This window comes from Trichomycterus rosablanca, chromosome 22 (assembly GCF_030014385.1).
Source record: "Trichomycterus rosablanca isolate fTriRos1 chromosome 22, fTriRos1.hap1, whole genome shotgun sequence".
Lineage (NCBI taxonomy): Eukaryota > Metazoa > Chordata > Actinopteri > Siluriformes > Trichomycteridae > Trichomycterus > Trichomycterus rosablanca.
Window position 1 is genome coordinate 15,510,001 of NC_086009.1, and position 22,394 is coordinate 15,532,394.

The 22,394-nt window shown below is 41.7% G+C and overlaps 1 protein-coding gene across 2 annotated transcripts in view; it reads right to left on the reverse strand.

The window, feature by feature from the left end:
• Nucleotides 1–22,394, reverse strand: part of ttyh2l (tweety homolog 2, like) — a 53,248-nt gene that overhangs the window by 13,196 nt on the left and 17,658 nt on the right. For both annotated transcript variants that reach the window (XM_063018988.1, XM_063018987.1), the window contains exons 4-7: nucleotides 15,552–15,772; nucleotides 12,230–12,325; nucleotides 8,394–8,466; nucleotides 463–532 (exon numbers count right to left, since the gene is read on the reverse strand). In XM_063018988.1, coding sequence (XP_062875058.1) covers nucleotides 463–532; nucleotides 8,394–8,466; nucleotides 12,230–12,325; nucleotides 15,552–15,772 — 460 coding nt within the window. The remainder of the gene's footprint in view (nucleotides 1–462; nucleotides 533–8,393; nucleotides 8,467–12,229; nucleotides 12,326–15,551; nucleotides 15,773–22,394) is intronic.

Consider the following 22,394-nt stretch of genomic DNA (forward strand, 5'->3'; position numbering starts at 1 on the left):
CTATCTATCTATCTATCTATCTATCTATCTATCTATCTATCTACCTCTCTCTCTATCTCTCTCTATCCATCTTTCTGTCTCTCTTTCTGTCTCTAAATCTGTCTATCAGCCTGCCTGCCTGTTGGCCCAAATCCCTATGTTTTGGTTTATACCAAGCAGTGATATGAGAAGGTAATGAGTTGTAATATGACAGGCACGAACAGTGTAACATCATCATTATTATAGCTAATAATCTTATATTTCTTATGGTCTTTACATCAATAATGACTAAATAATAAACAGAATCATTGGTAAGGGTATTATAAAATGATACGCACAGGTGGTAAACAACTAAAAAGTCTGATGGTTTTATAACTGTCGGATCAGACCATGACTAACCATAAAACTTATGACTTATAGTGAATCAGGCCCCAGATGTACTATAAAAATGTCTGCATGTAATGCTGCGCTGACGTCACTTGCCTCCACTTAAGTAGTCCTTGGTTTGATTCATGATGAATTTGTCAGGGGCCACGCAGAAGTCGCTGGAGCCCTAGAACAACAGAAAAAAGAACAGAATATTTACAAAACACAGACAGGAATGTGATAAAAGAGGGAAACATGTAGCGTTATAAAAATGATTTGTTTATTAAGTTATTCTATATGGTCAAAAGTATTTGGACACCTGACCATGAGCTTGTCGGACATTTCATTTAAAAAACAAATGGTATTAAAATAGAGCTCTATGTGATCTTTTTTTTGCTGTAACAACAACCGGTCTACTGAAAACACTTTAAAAAACGTCTGTGGGAACATTCACAAGGGCCACAAAAGAGCATTTGTATAACTGGGCACTGATGTTGACCAAAAAAGCCTCAACTGAAGTTCATTCCAAAGCTGTTCAGTGATCTGGGGTTTGAACGTCAGCTGTGTTATCAGCCAGTCTGACATCTGCACAGACATAATTGCCTATTGTTTGAGGGGTAAGGATGGCCGAAAAGGCCTAGCCATTGGGAGGTGCGCTTGTCAGTGCGCTCTAAGTGCTGGTCCCAAACCCGGATAAAAATAGGAGGGTTGCTTCAGAAAGGGCATCCAGCGGAAGTCTGGTAGCCAGTAGATTTGCTGTGCCCACCGTTGCCAAAATACATGTTTCGAATCCCAGCTCTGGCATCTACTGGCTGGGCGTCTAAACAGACATGATTGGCTAATGTCTAGGTGTTTCCCAAACCCAGGCACCCAGTGTTTCCTGATGGGTCAGACCTGCCACAATCCCGTCCAGGATAAAGTGGGTAATGCAAATGAAATGAAGATCTTCAGAGTTGTGTAACATTTAATAAGAAACAGACAGATTATGGGTCTGTTTGTTATAGACCTCCAATAATAGACCAAATACCAGGGCCCTTAACCCTCTCTGTTCCAGGGGCTGACCCTGCGCTCTGACCCCAGCTTCCAAACAAGCTGGGATATGTAAAGTAAGAATTCATTGTACTGTACATCTAAATATGTATATATGACAAATAAGGGCATTATATTCTATTTCATATTAGCTGGTATGATAGTGGGTTTTGCCGCCTCAGCCCATTGTAATGGCCGTAATCGCTGTCTAAGTAGTGCATCTAAATAATCTGCCTTATAAGGTCGATGTCTTATTAGAATCCTCAATATTTAGGCAGTGGCCCAGGTAGGCAGTAGGCAGCAAGGCAGCTCACTCGGTTTTCAGACAGGCCCTATGTGTGTGATGAACGAGATAATAAACATAATGACAGATTTGTATAAAGCTGTATTCCTGGAAAGTTGGGTGTGTTGTAAATTCCTGCACTGTTTGCCTGAGATGTTTATATCAGGCCGTTCCAGAGTTGTATAAAGCCTGTAATCGAGTTTACTGCGTGCAACAGGACCGCATAGCATGCTTCCACACACAGCCTGATTTAACACTGTAAAAGAGAAAAAAGTTGTAATTGCTTAGCCGTGCTCAATCAATTACAGACCTGGTGCAACTGGGATCGTTCGTGCTTCTTGGCAAAAACAAATCAAACCTCGGCGATGAGGCGAACACGTCCCGAAATACACCGATGCCGAGCGAAGGAGCAATTTTCTTCAGGAAATTCTATTTATTATAAAAAGAGAGCCGGAATAAATCGGTATGCGAGGGAGCGCACGGCCTCGAGAAGCAATCGATACAGAGGTAGCGATTTTAATTTGAAGTATAATTTAAAAAGAAAAGTATTTCATTAGCTGCTGTTCGGGCATATTTTAAGCTTGACTTGACTGGTTTATTCGGCTGCCGGTTGCGCATCCCTCAACAAGTCATAACATTTCAATGCATGAAAATGGTTTCACTAGAATGGATTGATTCTTTCTGGATTGCTGCCGTTGTGACTTAGACAAAACAACACTAAATGAGCATGTGAGGCAGGGACGAAATAAATGAAATCATCTGAACAGTTGAATTATATTGAGTGGATCCGCTTGGGCTATTATGTGTTTATTTATTTATTAGGATTTTAACGTCATGTTTTAAACACTTTGATTACATTCATGACAGGACAGGTACTTACTGGTTCCTTCTCACCCTTTATCAGTACAAGTTTAATATCAAACAGTCACGGACAATTTTGTGTCTCCAATTCACCTCACTTGCACGTCTTTGGACTGTAGGAGGAAACCGGAGCTCCGGGAGGAAACCCACACTGACTCGGGGAGAGCATGCAAACTCCACACAGAAAGGACCTGAGAATTGAACCCAGGACCCACTGAGCCACGGTGCCGTACTGTGGTTATACGATTACTGACTGTAGTCAATTTGTTACTCTGTAAGTTAGTGTTGTGAACCTTCCAGACCAGAAAAGACCAGACCAGAATTAAAACCACCTCCTTGTTTCTACACTCACTGTCCATTTTATCAGCTCCACTTACCATATAGGAGCACTTTGTAGTGCTACAATTACTGACTGTAGTCCATCTGTTTCTCAACATACTTTTTTAGCCTGTTTTCACCCTGTTCTTCAATGGTCAGGACCCCCACAGGACCACCACAGAGCAGGTATTATTTAGGTGGTGGATCATTCTCAGTACTGCAGTGACACTGACATGGTGGTGGTGTGTTAGTGTGTGTTGTGCTGGTATGAGTGGATCAGACACAGCAGCGCTGCTGGAGTTTTTAAATATCGTGTCCACTCACCGTCCACTCTATTAGTCACTCCTACCTAGTTGGTCCACCTTGTAGATGTAAAGTCAGAGACGATCGCTAGTCTATTGCTGCTGTTTGAGTCGGTCATCTTCTAGACCTTCATCAGTGGTCACAGGACGCTGCCCACGGGGCGCTGTTGGCTGGATATTTGTGGTTGGTGGACTATTCTCAGTCCAGCAGTGACAGTGAGGTGTTTAAAAACTCCACTCATACCAGCACAACACACACTAACACACCACTACCATGTCAGTGTCACTGCAGTGCTGAGAATCATCCACCACCTAAATAATATCTGCTCTGTGGTGGTCCTGTGGGGGTCCTGACCATTAAAGAACAGCATGAAAGGGAGCTAACAAAGTATGTAGAGAAACAGATGGACTACAGTCAGTAATTGTGACTGACAAAGTGCTTCTATATGGTAAGTGGAGCTGATAAAATGGACAGTGAGTGTAGAAACAAGGAGGTGGTTTTAATGTTATGGCTGATCAGTGTATTTATATATATAAAACTTTTACTGCACATATACTGAGCTATACTATACATATTATAGCGAGTGTTATTATAGAGGTCAATTTGCTCATTCATGTAATAGTCTAATCAGCCAGTCATGTAGCAGCAGTACAATCATACAGACCCACAGGTCAAGAGCTACAGTTAATGTTAACATTAAACATCAGAATGGGGAAAATAAATACGAGACGAGACACGAGACTGAATATACAATTAGAAACATAATAGTGGGTTTGTATTTAATTTAGTGCTAACATTTAACCTAACCTGTTTGAATAAAAAACCCTTCCCAGGCATATTTCTCATTAAGCATCCTGTTAGCCTTAAGCAAATAAAAAATAAATAAAAAACATTTATTTTCTGAATCATTCCAACTGCCGTTCGCCTTTACGCTCATTTGCACAAATATAACAGGCTGAAAAGCTCAGCAATTACAGCGTTCGTTACATTTATCACCGCACAAATGAAATCTGGAGCAGACCTGTTATTTTCTCTAATTAGCTTCATGGGAAAGTACAGGTTTAGAATTTGTTTATATTCCCTAGAGGATCCGTTTGGACAGGTTTTAATCTAAGTGTAGATACGCAGCGATGTGGAAAAGTAGATATTTTCTAAATTCATGCGTTGGCGGGTTATCTGAACAACGTTTAATTAGAACTCACGGGCATGCTGCCTTACCTCATAAGTCATCTAGGGCACAACAACCACAAACCAAAAAAGGATGTGGATTTGGATTTGGAACAGGACAGTGGTAGCTCAGTGCTTAAGGTAATGGACTATTAACCATAAGGTTGCAGGTTCAAGCCTCACTACTGCCAAGTTACCACTGTTGGGCCCCTAAGCAAGGTCCCTGACCCTCAATTGCTCAAACTGTATTCAGTCATAATTGTAAGTCGCTTTGGATAAAAGCGTCTGCTAAATGCCACAAATGTAAATATGAAACAGCACATGCTTCCACGTGAGAACCCCCCCCCCCCCCCTCCTTTTTTTCTTTTACCTCTACGGCTGCTGACCTCCACTCCTGACCGAGGAGGGCCGCACTAACACGGCCCTTCAAACACGTGTGCTGCAGCCGACTGCTACTTGGGTTTATATGGAGAGCCGTATCACGCACACGGAGTCCCGCACTGATCTCAATTATCCCCTGTCTATGCAGACACCATCAATCAGCCAGCAGTTGTCGTAACTGCAGCAGTTATGATGAATCCCTACTATTTGGATGAGCCAATCATTGTTCGTATAGGCGCCGGTAGCAGAGCTGAGATTCGAACTTGCAAGTTCAAGATGTCAGCACTTGTGTGCTAGAGTGTTTTTTACTGCTGCGCAATCTGAAAGACATCTCGAACTGGTCGGTTCAATCTCAGCTCTGCCACCCGGGCAGGCTGGGTGCCCACACGGACAACGATTGGCTGTTGTTCAAGAGGGGTGCTGGAAAGGATTCCTCATAACCGATGCAATTACGACCTCTGCTGGCTGATTGATGGTGCCTGCACAGAGACTAGGGAGAATGGGGATCAGGGTGTGTCTCTCCGTACACGAAGCTGATCCGCATACGAACTCGCCTGGTGCAGGTGAAAAGATGCAGTCGGCTACTGCGCACGTGTTCTCAGATTGGAGATCAACATCAGTAGAGGAAGCGTAATGCAATTGGGTAATTGAATATGACTATGATTGGGAGGTAAATTCAGACTGTATGAACCTCAGTAGCAGCTTGCAAACATTTATATTACAATTTATTTATACGGCTACTTTTCTGAATATTTTGAATTTGGATTCTGTTTGGATAGTGTTTTTTTATTATTAAAAATTTGCTAAATCATTACAAAAATAATTTTCGTTTTTGTACAACCTCTTTATTTTGGTCAGGGTCATAATGGGTCCGGTTAATCCAGAATCACTGGGTTCAATGCAGTAACAAAGCTTGGACAGGATGCCAATCCATCACAGGACTTCCAACCAAAGAAATGAAAGGAATCCCACAACTGTCATGACATACAATGTAAAGCCAAAAGTACTGAGAGCGCACTGACAAGACCGTCTCCCAATGGCTAGGCTGTTTTGGCCATTGTAATAGAGATTTAGGTTGCTTTTCTTACTACAGTAGGGGGCTGTGTTAAGTGACAAGAGTTTTCTGAAGTACCCTAGAGCCCGTGTAGCTATATTTATCACAGTAGCATTACAGTGAGGGCTCTCAGTCTGTTCGTGCCCTACACGAACTGAGATTTCTCCGGATTCCTTGAATCTTTTTACAATATTATGTACGGTAGATGGTGAAAGATGTAAATTATTGAATTTGGCATTGAGAAATGTTCTTTTTGAACTGACTCTCATGAAGACTGGAAGATAGTGGTGAGAAATGACCTATCACTGCTTGTACAGACTGATCCTTTGGTGAAGCATCACTTTATACTCAATAATAGTTACCAATCTATCTGCATATTGGGAATGTTTCAAAACAGTGTACCCTCAATTTTCTATCAACTTTTAACTCTTATTTTGCCTCAGTCCCAATTTTTGGTGTATGTTAGAAACATTGAATTCTAAATGTCTTTCTATTTTCATTCCACCTCTATCAGTTAAATAAAGATTCAAGAGAATTAACAAATCACAGATTCTAATTTTATATTTGTATTTATTTAAAAAACGTCCCAACTTTTCTGGAAATGTGGTCTGTAGATGCAATGCATTGGTTACATTTTCTTTGGCTTTATTCTCATTAATGGTTTAGAGAGCATTACAGCTCTTTCTATTAAAAATCAGTCAAACGTGACTCTTCTCTTTTTAATAAGCTATGATAATCTTGCTAATGTGCCGCCTGTATGAACGGATACCAGTTTAACTTTAATTTAAAGCAAGATTGTGCTTAAGCACTATTAAAAAAAAAAAAAAATTGTGCTTTCTGAAGCAGAACAAGTCGGGACAGTATGCAAAATGTGTTCAAAATTAATAATAAGAATCCCATTAAATGGATGTGATCACTGATCGATTAGTTGATCATTCTGACCCGTTCCTAATAACGTTTATGTTCTACATGGCATTCCTCAGGGATTTTAGGTAAAGGGGGTTTGTAGTCTTGCAGGATCTGAATCGATATGACAGAACAGCAGGCGGGTAATTCACTTTACTGAGGGCTACTGACCCCTGCTCCTGCCCTTCATCAACCATGTTAGGACTCAGCCCCCCAGAGACACAGAGTCAATGCCTGGTGTCTGTGAAGTCACATTATTGATGGGATTTTGGATCCCCATGGAGAAAGAGATCCAGCTCAAAGGGCTTAATCGTCACAACAGTCAGGAAAATACACCGCAAAGCAAAGCTGAACGGTGAACCACTGCAGGAACACACAGAGTCTACAGTTTACATACTAGCAATGTAACAATGTCCAATAAATAAAGAAATAAAGATTTGCACAACTTGCGTCCAAGTCTTAAGAAATTTGAGACAATCTTCCTTATTAATAATTCTAAGCTGGTGAGGAAGGCCAGCTCTGTGGTGGGTCTGGAGCTGGATAGTCTGGAGGTAGTGTGTGAGAGGAGGATACAGGACAAAATTAGAGCCATCATGGACAATCCTTCTCACCCTCTTAATGAAGACCTATGGCGGCTGGGCAGGTCGTTTAGTTGTAGGCTCATTCCAAAGCGACTTACAATTGAGACTGCATACCTTGCTCAAGGGCCCAACAGTGGCAAGCGGGCAGATGTGGGTCTTGAACCAGTGGCCTTCCAAATACTAGTCCTGTACCTTCACCACTGAGCTACCACTGCCCTACACCAAAGAGCCAAAGAGCAACACAGAATGCTTCAGGTGTTTTTTTGTGCCCACTGCCATCAGACTGCATAACTATAGCAGAAAACACGGGCTGTCCTCACACTGGCAAGCCAGCCCCCACCTGACAGCTGGTTGTGCCACACTGAATGCTGAGATTGCCCTCATGCTCCCTCGTTATTCAGTCTGTTTATCGCTTAGAATTAAGGCACCTCAGTAGGCAGCATTTTAAGGGATCTAAGAATTTAGACATGCATTCTTCTCGGGAACACGTAGGATGACGTGAAATGCATCTATGTAGGGAGATCACTAGGTTTTCAGACAGACCTTGTGAGTGTAGACTGAAAAACAAATTGATCGGATTAAAAAATCAATTTTAAGAGCGCTACACATGGCTGTTTAGTTCAAAGCAGGGTGGAGTTCTCTGAATAAGCCTAAAGGCTGTTGAACTAAATAAATTCTCATTGATTTTTATTTTGTATAAAGGTGTACAAGTGTCATTTATTTGCAAATTCGGCATGTCAGTGACAATTTAACCATTTTTGGTACACAGAGGGAGATGTGAGCTGGCATGCAAACATTGGTTTGAATGGCCTGAGACTAACTGTGTTGACGTCATCGCTGAAAGTAGTGTGTCTAAATAATCTGCCTTATAAGCTGATGTCTTATTAGAATCCTCTCTATTTAGGAAGATGCCCATGTAGGCAGTAGGCAGCCAAGACAGCTCACTAGGTTTCCAGACAGACACAAAGAATGAAGTGACTGGCAGTCAGTGAGCCTCAGTAATCTCCAGAGACAATCAGTAATCTCAGCTCGCTTCACTCCTCCCCGTAGTATTGACCTAGAAACGCACATCCGCTTTGTTCTTTCTAAAGACGAGATGTCTGGCCATGCTGACAGTTGCTCAGACACTCTTGTAACCGACTCAGACGGATCGGTGGAGACTTACCACTGCGGTGGCAGTGCCCGCTCCGAGCGATGCCCAGCTTAGGATCAGAGTCAGCACGCCAACTGTCATAATGCTGAAACAAAGAGAGAGAGAGAGAAAGAGAGAGAGAGAGAGAAAGAGAGAGAGAGAGAGCATCCCAGGAATCATAAACTAGAAACAACAAGGAACACAATTATACAAACAGATGATAAATGGGAGCAGTCTGTTCATGCATCTGTGCACAAATTCGAGCGAGAATGAGACAAATAGGAGAAAAAAAAAGAAACCAGGCAGAACGACTCCCCGGTGGGCGCAGAAAGGCAGCTGATGTTTTCTCGTACCAAATCTTTTTTCATATTATGGTCTTAAAAGCAGCGATAAAGTGAATTGGAAGCACTTAAAAATTAGTTAAGGGCGCACTCACACATACACACATTCATGCGTACGCATCCTGCCTGGCAGAGGGATCGATAGGCATTAGGGAAGTAAGTGGAGGGAACTCTGAGCGAGAGAAAAAGCTGAATGCATGTAAAACGAGTTAGTGAAAGAAGAGAGTAGCCGGCAGGTCGCCGACATGCTAATCACACAACTATTTCACACTCGGTTTCATCTTTAGATCGCATGGGTAAGGACACATCTATTAAAACCTGAACTGAACAGACCCAACCGTGAGCTGTTATGCTTACTGATTTTGTTTCTTTATATTATAATATAGTGTTTCTCATTGTATCTTTTTTATATTTCACCTATATATATATATACTATATCACCTATATTTTAACAGAACTGACACTCCGTGACCCAGAGATGCGGACTCGACTCATGACTCGCAAAGAAATGACTCGTAAACAACAAGAGTCCCTAGTGTCAGCATGTGTTAACATTAGTTTTGTGTGATAGTTATGTAAATATATATATATATATATATAAATATATATATATTAGGGCTGTCACGCAATTAAAAATTGTAATCGAGATTAATCGCGATTAAAGAACAAAATTAATCGTGATTAATCTCAATTAATCGCAAACTAATAATTAAGCAAAATTTTAAGTTATGCACATTTTTATTGCAAGAACGTGTTTACCAATACAAACATTTATAAAATATGATAAAAATATTAATTCTAAATTCGTTTTAGAAAGCACATTATCTGACAAAAGTGAGGATCTTTTCCTGTTCATAACCCTGACACTGAAATCAGGTGCACCAACCATACCCTCAACTCAAAAATAGTGTTAATTAATACAGTCCATGTAAACGCTTGGTCCATATAAATATCAGATACAAATGTGTTTTTAAAAAACTACATCACAAATATAAATCATGTATTTAACCATGTGATTGAATAACCTGAATAAACTGTAGAGACCGGAGGGGGAGGAGGCGGAGCTACGCGGTTTTGATGGACAGCTCTAGCAGCCAATGAAAATACTCGTTACAGAGATCGCGTGATTTCATTCATCTTTTCATCAACACGTAAAAAAAGTGAAACCCGCTTAAAGTAGTTTTTCATCGGACAGCGACGATAATTGATGACTTTTTCTGTTTGAACAATTTAAAACAAAAGATGCGGGCCGTATAAAACCCGATCGCGGACCTGCCTGCTTTATACAGTATATTATGATCCAGTGATATGATCCAGGGCCAGTGATAGCTCAGTGGTTAAGGTCCTGGACTAGTAAACAGAAGGTTGCCGGTTCAAGCCCCGCCACCACCAAGTTGCCACTGTTGGGTCCCTGAGCAAGGCCCTTAACCCTCAATTGCTCATCGTGTTCTGCTCATTGTGTAAGTCGCTTTGGATAAAAGCGTCTGCTAAATGCTGTAAATGTAAATGTAAATTATGATCCATTTAACAGCAGTGTTTGTAAAGTTCCGTGTACAGTTCATGCGCTTTACATCCTAATTCATCTGAAATACAGTTAATTACCACAGAGACACACATGTATGTGGCACAAACAGCCAAATAAAAATAGTTAGATTAAAAATTTGTATCTCAATTATTTTTTTTAATCGCGATTAAAATTTTAACGCGTTAATCGCGTTAATTAACGCAATTAACGACAGCCCTAATATATATATATATATATATATATTAACCCACAGCGCACGCAATAGGTAAATGTTACAAATGTTACAACCAGCTTCCGGCGTAGTGATGAAGCGTCGCTCCCTACTCCCTACACAGTTTGAAGTTCACTTCATTTGAACATTTTCATTACCTTTGAATTGGAATCTCACTTAAAATGGTAGAATACCCCACATAGTGCACTTCACAGGAACAACTGGGGTGAATGGAACGCTCCTACAGAATTGGCGCTAATGGTTGAAAGAACCAATCAGACCTTCTGATTTTCATTTTTAGTAAGAAATGCTGTTATTTGCATTTATTCAGTTTGCGTCACACAGATGATGTCAATGAAACGCTTGATTGGCTTCATAACGAGTTCGTGTTTTACTTCACAACCGGGAAAAGTTTGGAGGTTTTTAATTATATGCACATTTACAAAATATCGGATTATATTCCTAATGGGACACACGGTTATAAATTTAATAGCATCTGGAAGAACATAAGCTAAGGTAAGCAGTGGTTATGATTTTTTTTGGATTTGTTTTGGATTTTGGTTGCTGTGCCGTGATTTATCGAGGGCTTTTGTTTTGCAATGAAAACAAAACGTATCAGTTTAAGCTTTTAACTGGAACCTTCTTGTTACGGAAATTACATTCATTTGCACAATGACTAGGAAAGTAAAGGCACTAAGTAAAACGGCAAAATACAGTCGCTAATCTGTTGTTGTTTATCTGAACTTACATATTATTTGTTTATTTCTACGCTACATTTCTAATATATGGTTTGTGTATATTATATTGACTCGTGACTCGACTCGGACTCGTATTTTGTGACTTGTGAAGATCTCTGCCGTGACACTCCTAGATGTTGCCAACCATGTCAACACGTAGCCCTGGATCGCTGGGCTATTGGAATTTACCGCTGTGCCACCCGAGTGCTTGTGAATACTGTGAATGCTGTTTATTGTATTTCAGATGTATTTTATTGCCTACTCTATGTCTGAGATGAATTTTGAACCCCTTGCATGTTTACCTTACAGAATACGGAGGTAAGTTACGCACGCTTACAGAAGAGTTATAGCAAGAATAAACAGCAAACACAGACTGCAGATCCATCTCTGAGCTTAGGCGATGCACAAATAATGATGTGCGTACATCTGTGTCTCTAACATCTGTTATTGCTGATATATGTCTGTTTTAGCACCGCTTTTTCTTATTCGGATCACGATGGGTTCAATCCACTTGACGAAAGACAGGGAACTCTCACACTTAGGGCAAGTTAAGCTCCCATTAACCTGACTGCATGTCTTTGGACTGTTGGAGGGAACCCACACAAACACAGGGAGAACATGCTCCATAGAGAAAGTGTCAAAGTGTACCCTTAGTAATTGTATACCCACAAAATTCATGTATGTTACGTGCCTCATGAGCACTCATCAATAAAAAGAAATAAAAAGTGCTTGCAGAATGAAACAGGGGATAACAGAAATCAGTGCGTGAGTCTCCGTGCGCTATACGGATCTCCGAATGAATCCGAATTGTACTGGTGAAAAGAAGCAGTAGGCTACTGCGCACCTGTATTAAAATACTGTATTAATTAGATGCTAAATAGCAGCATTTACACTAGTGGTCTCAGACTTTTCACCCCTAATTGACATGATAGTGCATATTTGGGGCAGTTCTGAGCATCCACCCCCACACAAATAGCACATTCCTTTAGTTTTCTGTTGATACGGGGGCAGTCAGTGTGTTTACAGACAAGCTATTTCGATGAAGAAACACTCACAGTGTAAGCAGCCAGCGAGACTGCTTCGCTAGTCCCAAACAGCAACCCAAGCAAATAGCCAGGTCCAGAATCAGCAGCAGCAGATACGCCAGCCATCTGAAAGAAACAGAATCCAAACAATCACAAGCCTGATGGGTTTTTTTTTACCCAAAGACATTAAGGAGCCCCTCAAACATGCTGAACGCTCGTGTTTAACGGGTATGATGTACGACACAGCAACAGCTGCAGGCTGAGTGTGTGCATGTTTTAAAACGGTTAATAATTTAACAGAGCAAATCTATACACATGAGTATTTCATGAGTCTCCCACCCATGGATGTGTCCCCATCTGTAAACATTTAGGCCTAATATAGATTAACAATTTGTTCAGCAGTTCACGCAATTTATGTAAAAACTGCATCACAGACCGTTCCACCTGGGAATGGAACCAAGGACATACCCAGGTGCTACCCACCATGCCACCCTCTTAAACCTTTATGTAACTGACAAAAGTAAAAGATAAACAATATTATGCTATGTTCTGTGATGAACTAGGGCGGCACGGTGGCTTAGTGAGTAGCACTGTCGCCTCACAGCAAGAAGGTCCTGGGTTCGATCCCCAGGCGGTGCGATCCGGGTCCTTTCTGTGCGGAGTTTGCATGTTCTCCCCGTGTCTGCGTGGGTTTCCTCCGGGAGCTCCGGTTTCCTCCCACAGTCCAAAAACATGCAGTCAGGTTAATTGGAGACACTGAATTGCCCTATAAGTGAATGGGTGTGTGTGTGTGTGTGTGTGTCTGCCCTGCGATGGACTGGCATCCCGTCCAGGGTGTTACTGTGTGCCTTGCGCCCATTGAAAAGCTGGGATAGGCTCCAGCAAACCCCCGCGACCCTAATTGGATAAGCGGATAAGAAAATGAATGAATAAATGAATGTTCTGTGATGAACTGGCAACCTGGTCGGGGTGTTTCTTACTTTCCGCCCAATGAATCAGACCTACAGTGACCCTGATTAGAATTAAGCGATGGTTAAACAGACAATGACAATCCACCAGGGCTAAAATCCAGGTTTGAATCTTATCAGTGCTATCAACCAGCCAGGCATTTATACAGGCATGATTGGCGCATGTGTTAGTGTATAGTGTTTCCTAGTGGACTTGCTGCAACCCTGACCAGGATACTGCAGCTGATGAAAACCAATAATTGAATGAATAAAATATGAACACGCTTTGATTTTGATGTCAGCAAAACACTCAAAAAAGTTGGGACGGGGCAAAATTTGGGCGAAGTGATTATAGATGAGGGTATGCTGATTGCGTATGCAAGAAGGACCCACCTGATTGCACCAGTTTCAGTTCTGAGAAACCCAGTTCAGTGTGTTTTTCTCCCAGAATGAATCGAATCATTTAAACAAATAATGATTCTGAATCATCTGACTTGTATTTTCAGTTCACAGACAGTATCACACAGTCTACCTGCCATTCTCTTTGTTCTGGTGGCACTTCATACCACTAGGTGGCTATGTGTTTTAAGTTCAAACCGTATTTATGTTTAAACTTTAACAACCCCAAGGAACCAACACCAAGAGCTATGTCTGTCAGACAGACCGGATTCTGCTCCATCTCACCAAAGAAAATCACTAAAAAAGAAATGTTAAGAGCTGATGCAATTAAGTGCAGCAGTGCTGTATCGGGTCGGCACATCAAAAGGGGGCACATGTCCAAAGAGGTTGAAAACCCCTGGCGTAGTGGTTAAGGTACTGGACTAGTAATCGAAAAGTCGCTGGTTCAAGCCCCACCACTGCCAGGTTGCCACTGTTGGGCCCTTGAGCAAGGCCCTTAACCCTCAATTGCTTACTCAACATACTGTCACAGTACTGAAAGTCACTCTGGATAAAAGCTAACCACACTGTTGTCTTGCATCAGACAATAATTGTGCACCATGTGTGTGTTTATATGGTACCCATTACAGGAGGCAAATCCACAGACACAATCCAGCATGCAAGGGTAAGAAAATTCCCATGCATCCTGCATCCTGACAGAGAGAACCAGATAAAACCGGCTTATTCAATTTGTCCTGTAAGTAATGCAGAAAGGTGTACGCTTTCTCGCTCGATACTACAGTCCTCCGGTCATCAGAAACAAGATCCCCACATCGATACGCCCACTGCTAGTTCATAACGCACCAGTCTACAAGCCGGAATGTGATATTCAAAGGGAATATATGAGTCAATTCACTGAACCTATCGGCTTCGAAAGGGCAGCAGAAATGAGCGAGTGCTGTAACGGCTGGATAAAGGTCAAGAGACTCCTCTGCATGACTCTTCGCGTGTTAATGGGGCTTGTCTAAGGAGCAGAAGCTGTTAAAAGTGCTGTGGAAAGCACCACGTCTGATGCTGAAGAGATGTGACCGACCAGGCTCGTAATCCATCATATGAACGCGAACGCACTGATATAATATAGCCTGGCTCCTGAGATCTCAATGAATAAGAATGGGCGGAGCCAATCACACTGGCATGTAATGTATGGGTATATACACCGATCAGGCATAACATTAAAACCACCTCCTTGTTTCTACACTCACTGTCCATTTTATCAGCTCCACTTACCATATAGAAGCACTTTGTAGTTGTACAATTACTGACTGTAGTCCATCTGTTTCTCTGCATGCTTTGTTAGCCCCCTTTCATGCTGTTCTTCAATGGTCAGGACCACCACAGAGCAGGTATTATTATTTAGGTGGTGGATCATTCTCAGCACTGCAGTGGCACTGACATGGTGGTGGTGTGTTAGTGTGTGTTGTGCTGCTATGAGTGGATCAGACACAGCAGCGCTGCTGGAGTTTTTAAACACCTCACAGTCACTGCCGGACTGAGAATAGTCCACCAACCAAAAATATCCAGCCAACAGCGTCCTGTGACCACTGATGAAGGTCTAGAACATGACCGACTCAAACAGCAGCAATAGACGAGCGATCGTCTCTGACTTTACATCTACAAGGTGGACCAACTAGGTAGGAGTGGCTAATAGAGTGGACTATTTAAAAACTCCAGCAGCGCTGCTGTGTCTGATCCACTCGTACCAGCACAACACACACTAACACACCACCACCATGTCAGTGTCACTGCAGTGCTGAGAATGATCCACCACCTAAATAATACCTGCACTGTGGTGCAGCTAACGAAGCATGTAGAGAAACAGATGGACTACAGTCAGTAATTGTAGAACTACAAAGTGCTCCTATATGGTAAGTGGCGCTGATAAAATGGACAGTGAGTGTAGAAACAAGGAGGTGGTTTTAATGTTATGACTGATCAGTGTAGAGTATATATAATCCTGAAGCAGTGACCTGTAGTACTCGACGTAGCTGGCCCGGTTGGTGACTGCTGTGATGCTCTGTCTGGTATGGCTGACGTTAGGCATGGCGGTGAGCTGGCGGACGATGTTGTCAGCCATCTGCTGCATGAAGCGCAGGGTCTGGGTGTAGTCTGCCCTCGGCGAGAAGATCTCATCCAGACGTGCCAGGTGCTCCTTCAGCCGTACCTGCATGATGTTCAGTGAAGCGTTCACCTGAGACAGAGAGTCAGGAGAGCATCGTTAACTACGAAGTACAGACAGTTCATTACATTTAAAATACGTGTGACATACAGCTTAATATTTGTAATACTTTTTAGCATTTTAAAAATGTTTGTTATGTTTACACATAGATTTGCAACTATTTGATTCAGATAAGTGGCGCTTGAGTGGTGCAGCTGTAACATGCGACCTTTTTTGATACCTTTTTTTCTTAGACCCTATACCTTAGAAAGAATGTGGGACCCCCTCGACATCACTTTCAGCAATGATGACAAAATGTATTAATTCTTGCTCATGGGAAATTTGATACATTCACGAAGGTATTGTGAGAGAAAAATGTTCATTTACACTAGAAGTATTAATTCATAATCAATCACTACTTGGAAAATTTAGATATGCTTAAGGCATGATTGCCAGTAGTCATATTCCAACTGTTACTGGATGTGTACATAGTGTACGTAATAAGAAGTGTGTCAATTGCATTGTATGCCGTCCAAAACGGAGTTTCTATCTTCTAGCTAAGAAATCTCTGTGGAATCTTCCACTGTCCTACAAGGACACCGACGGGAGTATATAAGAGTGTTTATTTTTTCCTGTGTTATCACATTCACAGAGCCTCAGACAAGATTAAAACTCTTTTCTACTTACAATCCAGTCTTTGAGGTATTTTATAAAGGGTTTTTCCACCACAAATTGGTGCCCAAACACGTGGGGTGGTTTATCTTGTTATTTTCTGATTTTGGTTAATGTAGCATTTTTTTTATTTTTTATTTTTACCCCCTTTTTCTCCCCTTTTTAGCGCATCCAATTGTTCAATTTGCATCGTGCTTCCTCTCTGTCTATGCCGAACCCTGCCCTGACGGAGGTGATTGAAGCTAACCCGTATCCCCTCCGAAACACGAGCAGCAGCCAGATGCATCTTTGCCACCCACACATTGACGAGTTTGGCGCCACCTAGCGTTGCATGCGGAGAGACACACCCTAAGGGCACCCTCTCCCATCTCTGTGTAAGCGCCTCCAATCAGCCGGCAGAGAACGCAATCGCATTCTGACAGAGAGAGACCCACATCCGGTTCTTTGTCCCACCCCCCATATGAGCAACCGGCCAATCGTTGCTCATATAGCCACTCAGCTTCGAACCGGTAAAGCAAGGCTGGATTCGATACCACGCTCTGAGAATCCAGCCCTGGTTGCAGCGCGTTTCTTTTTACCGCTGCGCCACCTGAGCGGCTTACAAACCCTTAACTTAAATCTTTATAATACAAACTTCTGCAGTGTCCCAGTATAATAATTGGTGATGAAAGGATAAATCAAAAATCCTAGCCACTCTTTATTATTTTTTCAAAGAATATTCTTGAAATTCGATCACCAGTATAGTCCAAAAAAACAGTCCAGATATTATACCATTGTTTGAGGTTATCTTTAGCCCAGTATGTTAAATATTCCATTGGCAAAAAAATCAAAAATTATTTTATGCCAGTCAGAGAGTGTTGGGGGTCTGTCAGAGATCCACTTCAACTGCTTTTGGATTTTTAAAAATAAATAAATAATAATGGACTCTAATACAGAACATATATAAAGCATTCAGATTTTGCTTGCCTTTTACATCTATCTTGTATTTGGAATTGGGTATTGTGATACCATATTAACAATGCCCTACTAGAATTCACGGGACGATCACGGTTTGTGATGCAATTTTCACAGCTGTGAATTAAGTAGGGCCTTTAAAGTAAAAAAACTTGGGGTGGGGACAAAATTTGAGTGAATTGGTAATAGGTAAGGGGGTATGCTGATTGGGTTTGCAAGAAGAACCCACCTTAATGCATTAGGTCCGAGAAAATAAGTGTTTAGTTCTGAGATTGGAACCCCGTTCAGTGTGATTTTTTTCCAGAATGAATCGGATCATTTAAACAAATAATGATTCTGAATCATCTGACTTCGAAGTCAAAAATTATATTACTGTGATTCTGACAGTCGTATTTATCAAACCTCACGAATGCACTAATCCCGGATCAGTGTGGCGTTGACGACTTCTAATGGATGTGATTAGCACTGACTAATCCATTTGATAAAGTACTCGCCCATGAGAGAGAGATATGACGGTTGAGAGTTGAGCATAGTGGCTATCACAGCAACATGCTGTCTGGAATTTAAACCTGGAAGGCGAATCTGCTCTAGAAATTCACTAATTAGTGTAATTATCCTGTAATTAATATAAACGGCTGATCCATGGATGGCGAGATAGCAAAGCCAATTAAGTACAGGTTCACATCTTCGTGAGATCTTATCTATTTTATTTGTCACAGGAAAGAAGAAAGAGCTGAAATGCTTCCATCGTCCAGTGTGTTTCATGTCCTAATTATTGTTTGGTTCTCTGGGCAACTAAAATTGTAGACCCATTATTTAAAAAATATGCATCCTTTCATATTTTATATTAAATTTAAAGTCGGGATTAACCAACAGATGCCTGCAGCTTTATTTCCAGATGGGTGAAACAGACTCACATTTTTAATTACGTGATTCGATAATGCCAGTCCTCTTTTTTTTATGTATTTTCTCCCGATTTTTAGCGCATCCAATTTTTCCCAATTGTGTTATGCTTCCTCTTTACTGGTGCTGACCCCCGCCCCGATTGAGGAAAGCGTACTGACACACGTCCCCTCCGATACGTGTGCAGTAGCCGACTGCATTTTTTCACCTGCACCAACCGAGTTCATATGCGAATCAGCCCTGTGCACGGAGAGCCACACCCTGATCAGCATTATTCCTCTACTCTGTGCAGACGCCATCAATCGGCCAGCAGAGGTCGTAATTGCATCAGTTATGAGGTCCCTATCTGGCTCCCTACCTGTATGAACAACAGCCAAATGTTGTTCATATAGCCGCCCAGCCCAGCCGGATGGCAGAGCTGAGATTCGATACGATGTGTTCGAAATCCCAGCTCTGATGTGCTAGCGTATTTGAGGTATTATTACCTGGCAGAATTTCAAATTCGGATTCCTCTGAAAGCCCCAAGGTTTGGTCACCTGATTCTTTTGGAAACACTGAGGTCTAAGCTGAAGAGCTGAGGTGATCGAGCCTTTGCAGTAGCTGCTCTGATATTATGGAACAACTTGCCTTCCCTGATTAGGACTGCACAACCACTTGTAGCGATTGTAGAAGATATAGATATAGAAGATATACTTTATTTGTCTATATACACATACGGTTAAAATGAAATTCTTTCTTCATATATCCCAGCTTGTTTGGAAGATGGGGTCAGAGCGCAGGGTCAGCTATCGTACGGCGCCCCTGGAGCAGAGAGGATTAAGGGTCTTGCTCAAGGACCCAACAGTGGCTGCATAGCAGATCCTGGATTTGAAGTGCCAATTTTCCGGTTGAGCCTGTACAGCACTTTTGTCAACCACGGTTGTGTTTAATGTGCTAAATAAATCAACTTTGCCTTGCCCTGCCTTGGTGTCAATAAATGACTGGCCTGCACAGACCCCTGACCTCAACCAAATTGAAACTTATAAGTCACAATAAGTCATTTTTGGTAGCCCAACGTATGTGAATGTCAGCAGTCGTGTCCCATAATATGATGAAAAGCCTTCCAAACAGACTGCTAGCAACAACCACATATGGTTGTCCATTGTTTGACTAGGTGTCCATTTAACTGCAGTTAGGCAGAAGCAATTTGGAAGACTGTAGGCTCATCTATACCCCTTTGTTAATTCTGCAGGACATTAGGCTGCTTGTAAACTGCCTGCATTTCCTCTCTGAGTCTCTGGGACTCTTTCCAGTCTGCTGTCAAAACCATCTAATGTAGTTCTTGGACTTGTCATGAGGCCTGAATGTGGGGCTTGTAAAAAGAGGCAATAAAGACAGTATAATCTCTACAGCGCCTTACATTGTATTTAAATAAAACGTTCATGTTTAACTGTCTCGCAGGAACGCATCAGGCTACACATCAAGTGCACGTCCACTTGACTTGTAGATTCAACTGATTCAACGTCTTCCAGAATACAGATGGACCAGTGTGGTGAGCTAGATAAGACATCTAAGATTATGACCTTCCTTAGATCAGAAGAAGAGGCCGGAGATGCCAGGATGCCATGAATTAGCAGATCAAAAGCTGTGCTTCGGAGGCTACTGGCCAATTGCTAAAGATGAATGGAGTTCAGAAGAATGGAGTCCTGTCAGCCAATCAGGTTAGATCATTCTCGACATTATTACATCATCAAGCCGCCATTTACGGTCGAGATCCAGGGAGAACCAGGGAGGACACGGTGCTGAAAGTTTGCTGTTTTGAAAAGCCACGGAGTTCAAAAGAAATGGGTTGTGGAGTCTGAGGCTTGATAACACAGCACAGGCGTTCGATACGCTCCGGGAGAGGACGGGTTCTCCGGTGATAACCATCAGCTTATCACACGATGCAGACAGCTGCTGAGAATTTTAAACCCAGATTTAAAAAAGAGCTTCTGTCTTTGTCTAGAGGCTGTTTTGTGAATGATGATTTGACTGCTGAATTCATTTCCTTACAAACATCAAACGTGTTTGTCTGTTACTCCTGGGACCATACATTTTTACTGCTGCATGTTTTCCAAAGAGGAAAATAATAGCGTGCTCTGATTTGAAATGGAATTGTATTTGACGTGCCGCTTGTTATAACACGCTTGGTAATTCGGATCAGTAAATAAAAAAAATGAAGTGGGATTTCTGTTGTAAATGAGAATGAAGATGTCTTATGCCAAGTTCACACTACACGACTGGATCTCTTGTGATCGGGAGTCTTTCAAGTCGGTGTGTTCCAAGTCACTACACGACTGATCCGCGATAGGGGGTTTCACACTACACCATCTATCACCAAATGGAATCGCAGACGAGCTTCTCTGGTCTCCCAAACTATGTTTTGTCAGGAAAACACAGGCAAGAAGTGACGAAAGGTTTAAAGATACCACGTCAACAAGTAGCGAGCGATCAAAGTTTGTGTGCTGATGTGCAGCGTTCAAGCGAAAAGGAAAAATAAATGAATCTGAGTGGATTTGGCAACGCGAACGGCATGGATTGTTCTATAGTGAGTTGGAGGTTAATAAATATTTTTTGCAATGCAACGTTGGTGTTATGTTTTGTACAGAACGATCAGGTCAGTGTGCCGATGTATTCTGATTAGGGCTGTCGAAGTTAACGCGATAATAACGCATTAACGCGACCTCAATTTAACGCGATTAAAAAAATTAGTGCCATTAACGCAAATTCTAGTTCATGTTGACACTTGACTGGTAGAACAAACGTTTTAATGTCGGACTGGCCACCGTTTTTCATTTGCGGTTTGTTAACATAATGTAACCGATCGTGGTAGTGATGCACTTGCATAATAAAGAAATAAATACACGCTATATTCACAAGTTGTCGGGAGCAGAACACTTTATTACACTTAATTAACTTCTTCTTCTGTACCGAATACCGGAAAGCTGAGTCGAGCACGTTAGTTCATGAACTATGGAAGCCCCAAAGGGTCAAAACACACTCACTTCGTGTAGAAACGTCCATCAAACCATCGTCACGATACAACCACAGACAAGTCTGATACAATAACTACACCTTATCCCATCTAAAGCACCGCTGATCTACAATGTTTGCTGATGGAGAAATTCTAACCTACAATCTGACATTTACTGCCTAGTATGTGAGTGAATAAACTCCCTTACAGTTTTCTCTTGTCCCAGCAGTTTTTAACATCAGTACATTTAGCATAAAATGTGTTCACCATTTTAATTGTAACATTTCACTTAAAAATCCTTGTTTTCTATAACATTTACACAGATTTTTTTTAATGCGATTAATCGCGATTAACTATATGAAATTCTGAGATTAATCGCGGTTAAAAATTTTAATCGTTTGACAGCCCTAATTCTGATATAAACTATATTATGCCCCTGTCCCACCTTTTTACACTCCTCCCCTGCGTTTCCCCTCACACCGTATCTTGCGTTCTCATTGGCTGTTTGACATAGCACTCATTGCCAGTCGGGCAACTCAGATTCAGATATCCGACATGCTAGAAATCTCGCTTCGGTCCGCTCAGATCGAGTCGTTGAGTAGTTCACACATAGCGACTGAGAGCCGAGTTTCGATTGTCGAGCGAACGCCGACCAGTTGCCGAGCGAAAATCAGGGCAAAAATCGTGTAGTGTGAACCAGGCATTAAGCTAAACAAGCTTTTTTTCAGTGTAGTTCTCAGTCTGAGCCCTCTCATAGTTTCTCATATGTTCTTTGTTTCACAAGGGACCCTTTGATAAACTAAAACTCATGGTAAAACAAGCTATTAGAACAAGGGCAGACCTTAAATCAGGCCACCAAGCCCAAGGGATCAGAAACAGTATGTTTAATTTCTGAGTGGAGAGAGTGGAGTGTCAGTAAAAAAGGAATCAGTTCTATACTTCTTTCATCAATTAGCTTATTTTATCAATTTTACATTATCCTACGCTCGCAGACGATGGCGGATGATGCGGAGAAACGTTATTTTCAAATGTAAATAAATTATTATTGATTGCAAATTTGGGCTTGTCAGCAAATTTAACCGTTTTCGGGACACGAAGGAAGATGTTAGTTGACATGCTAGCGCGCTTTGCCAC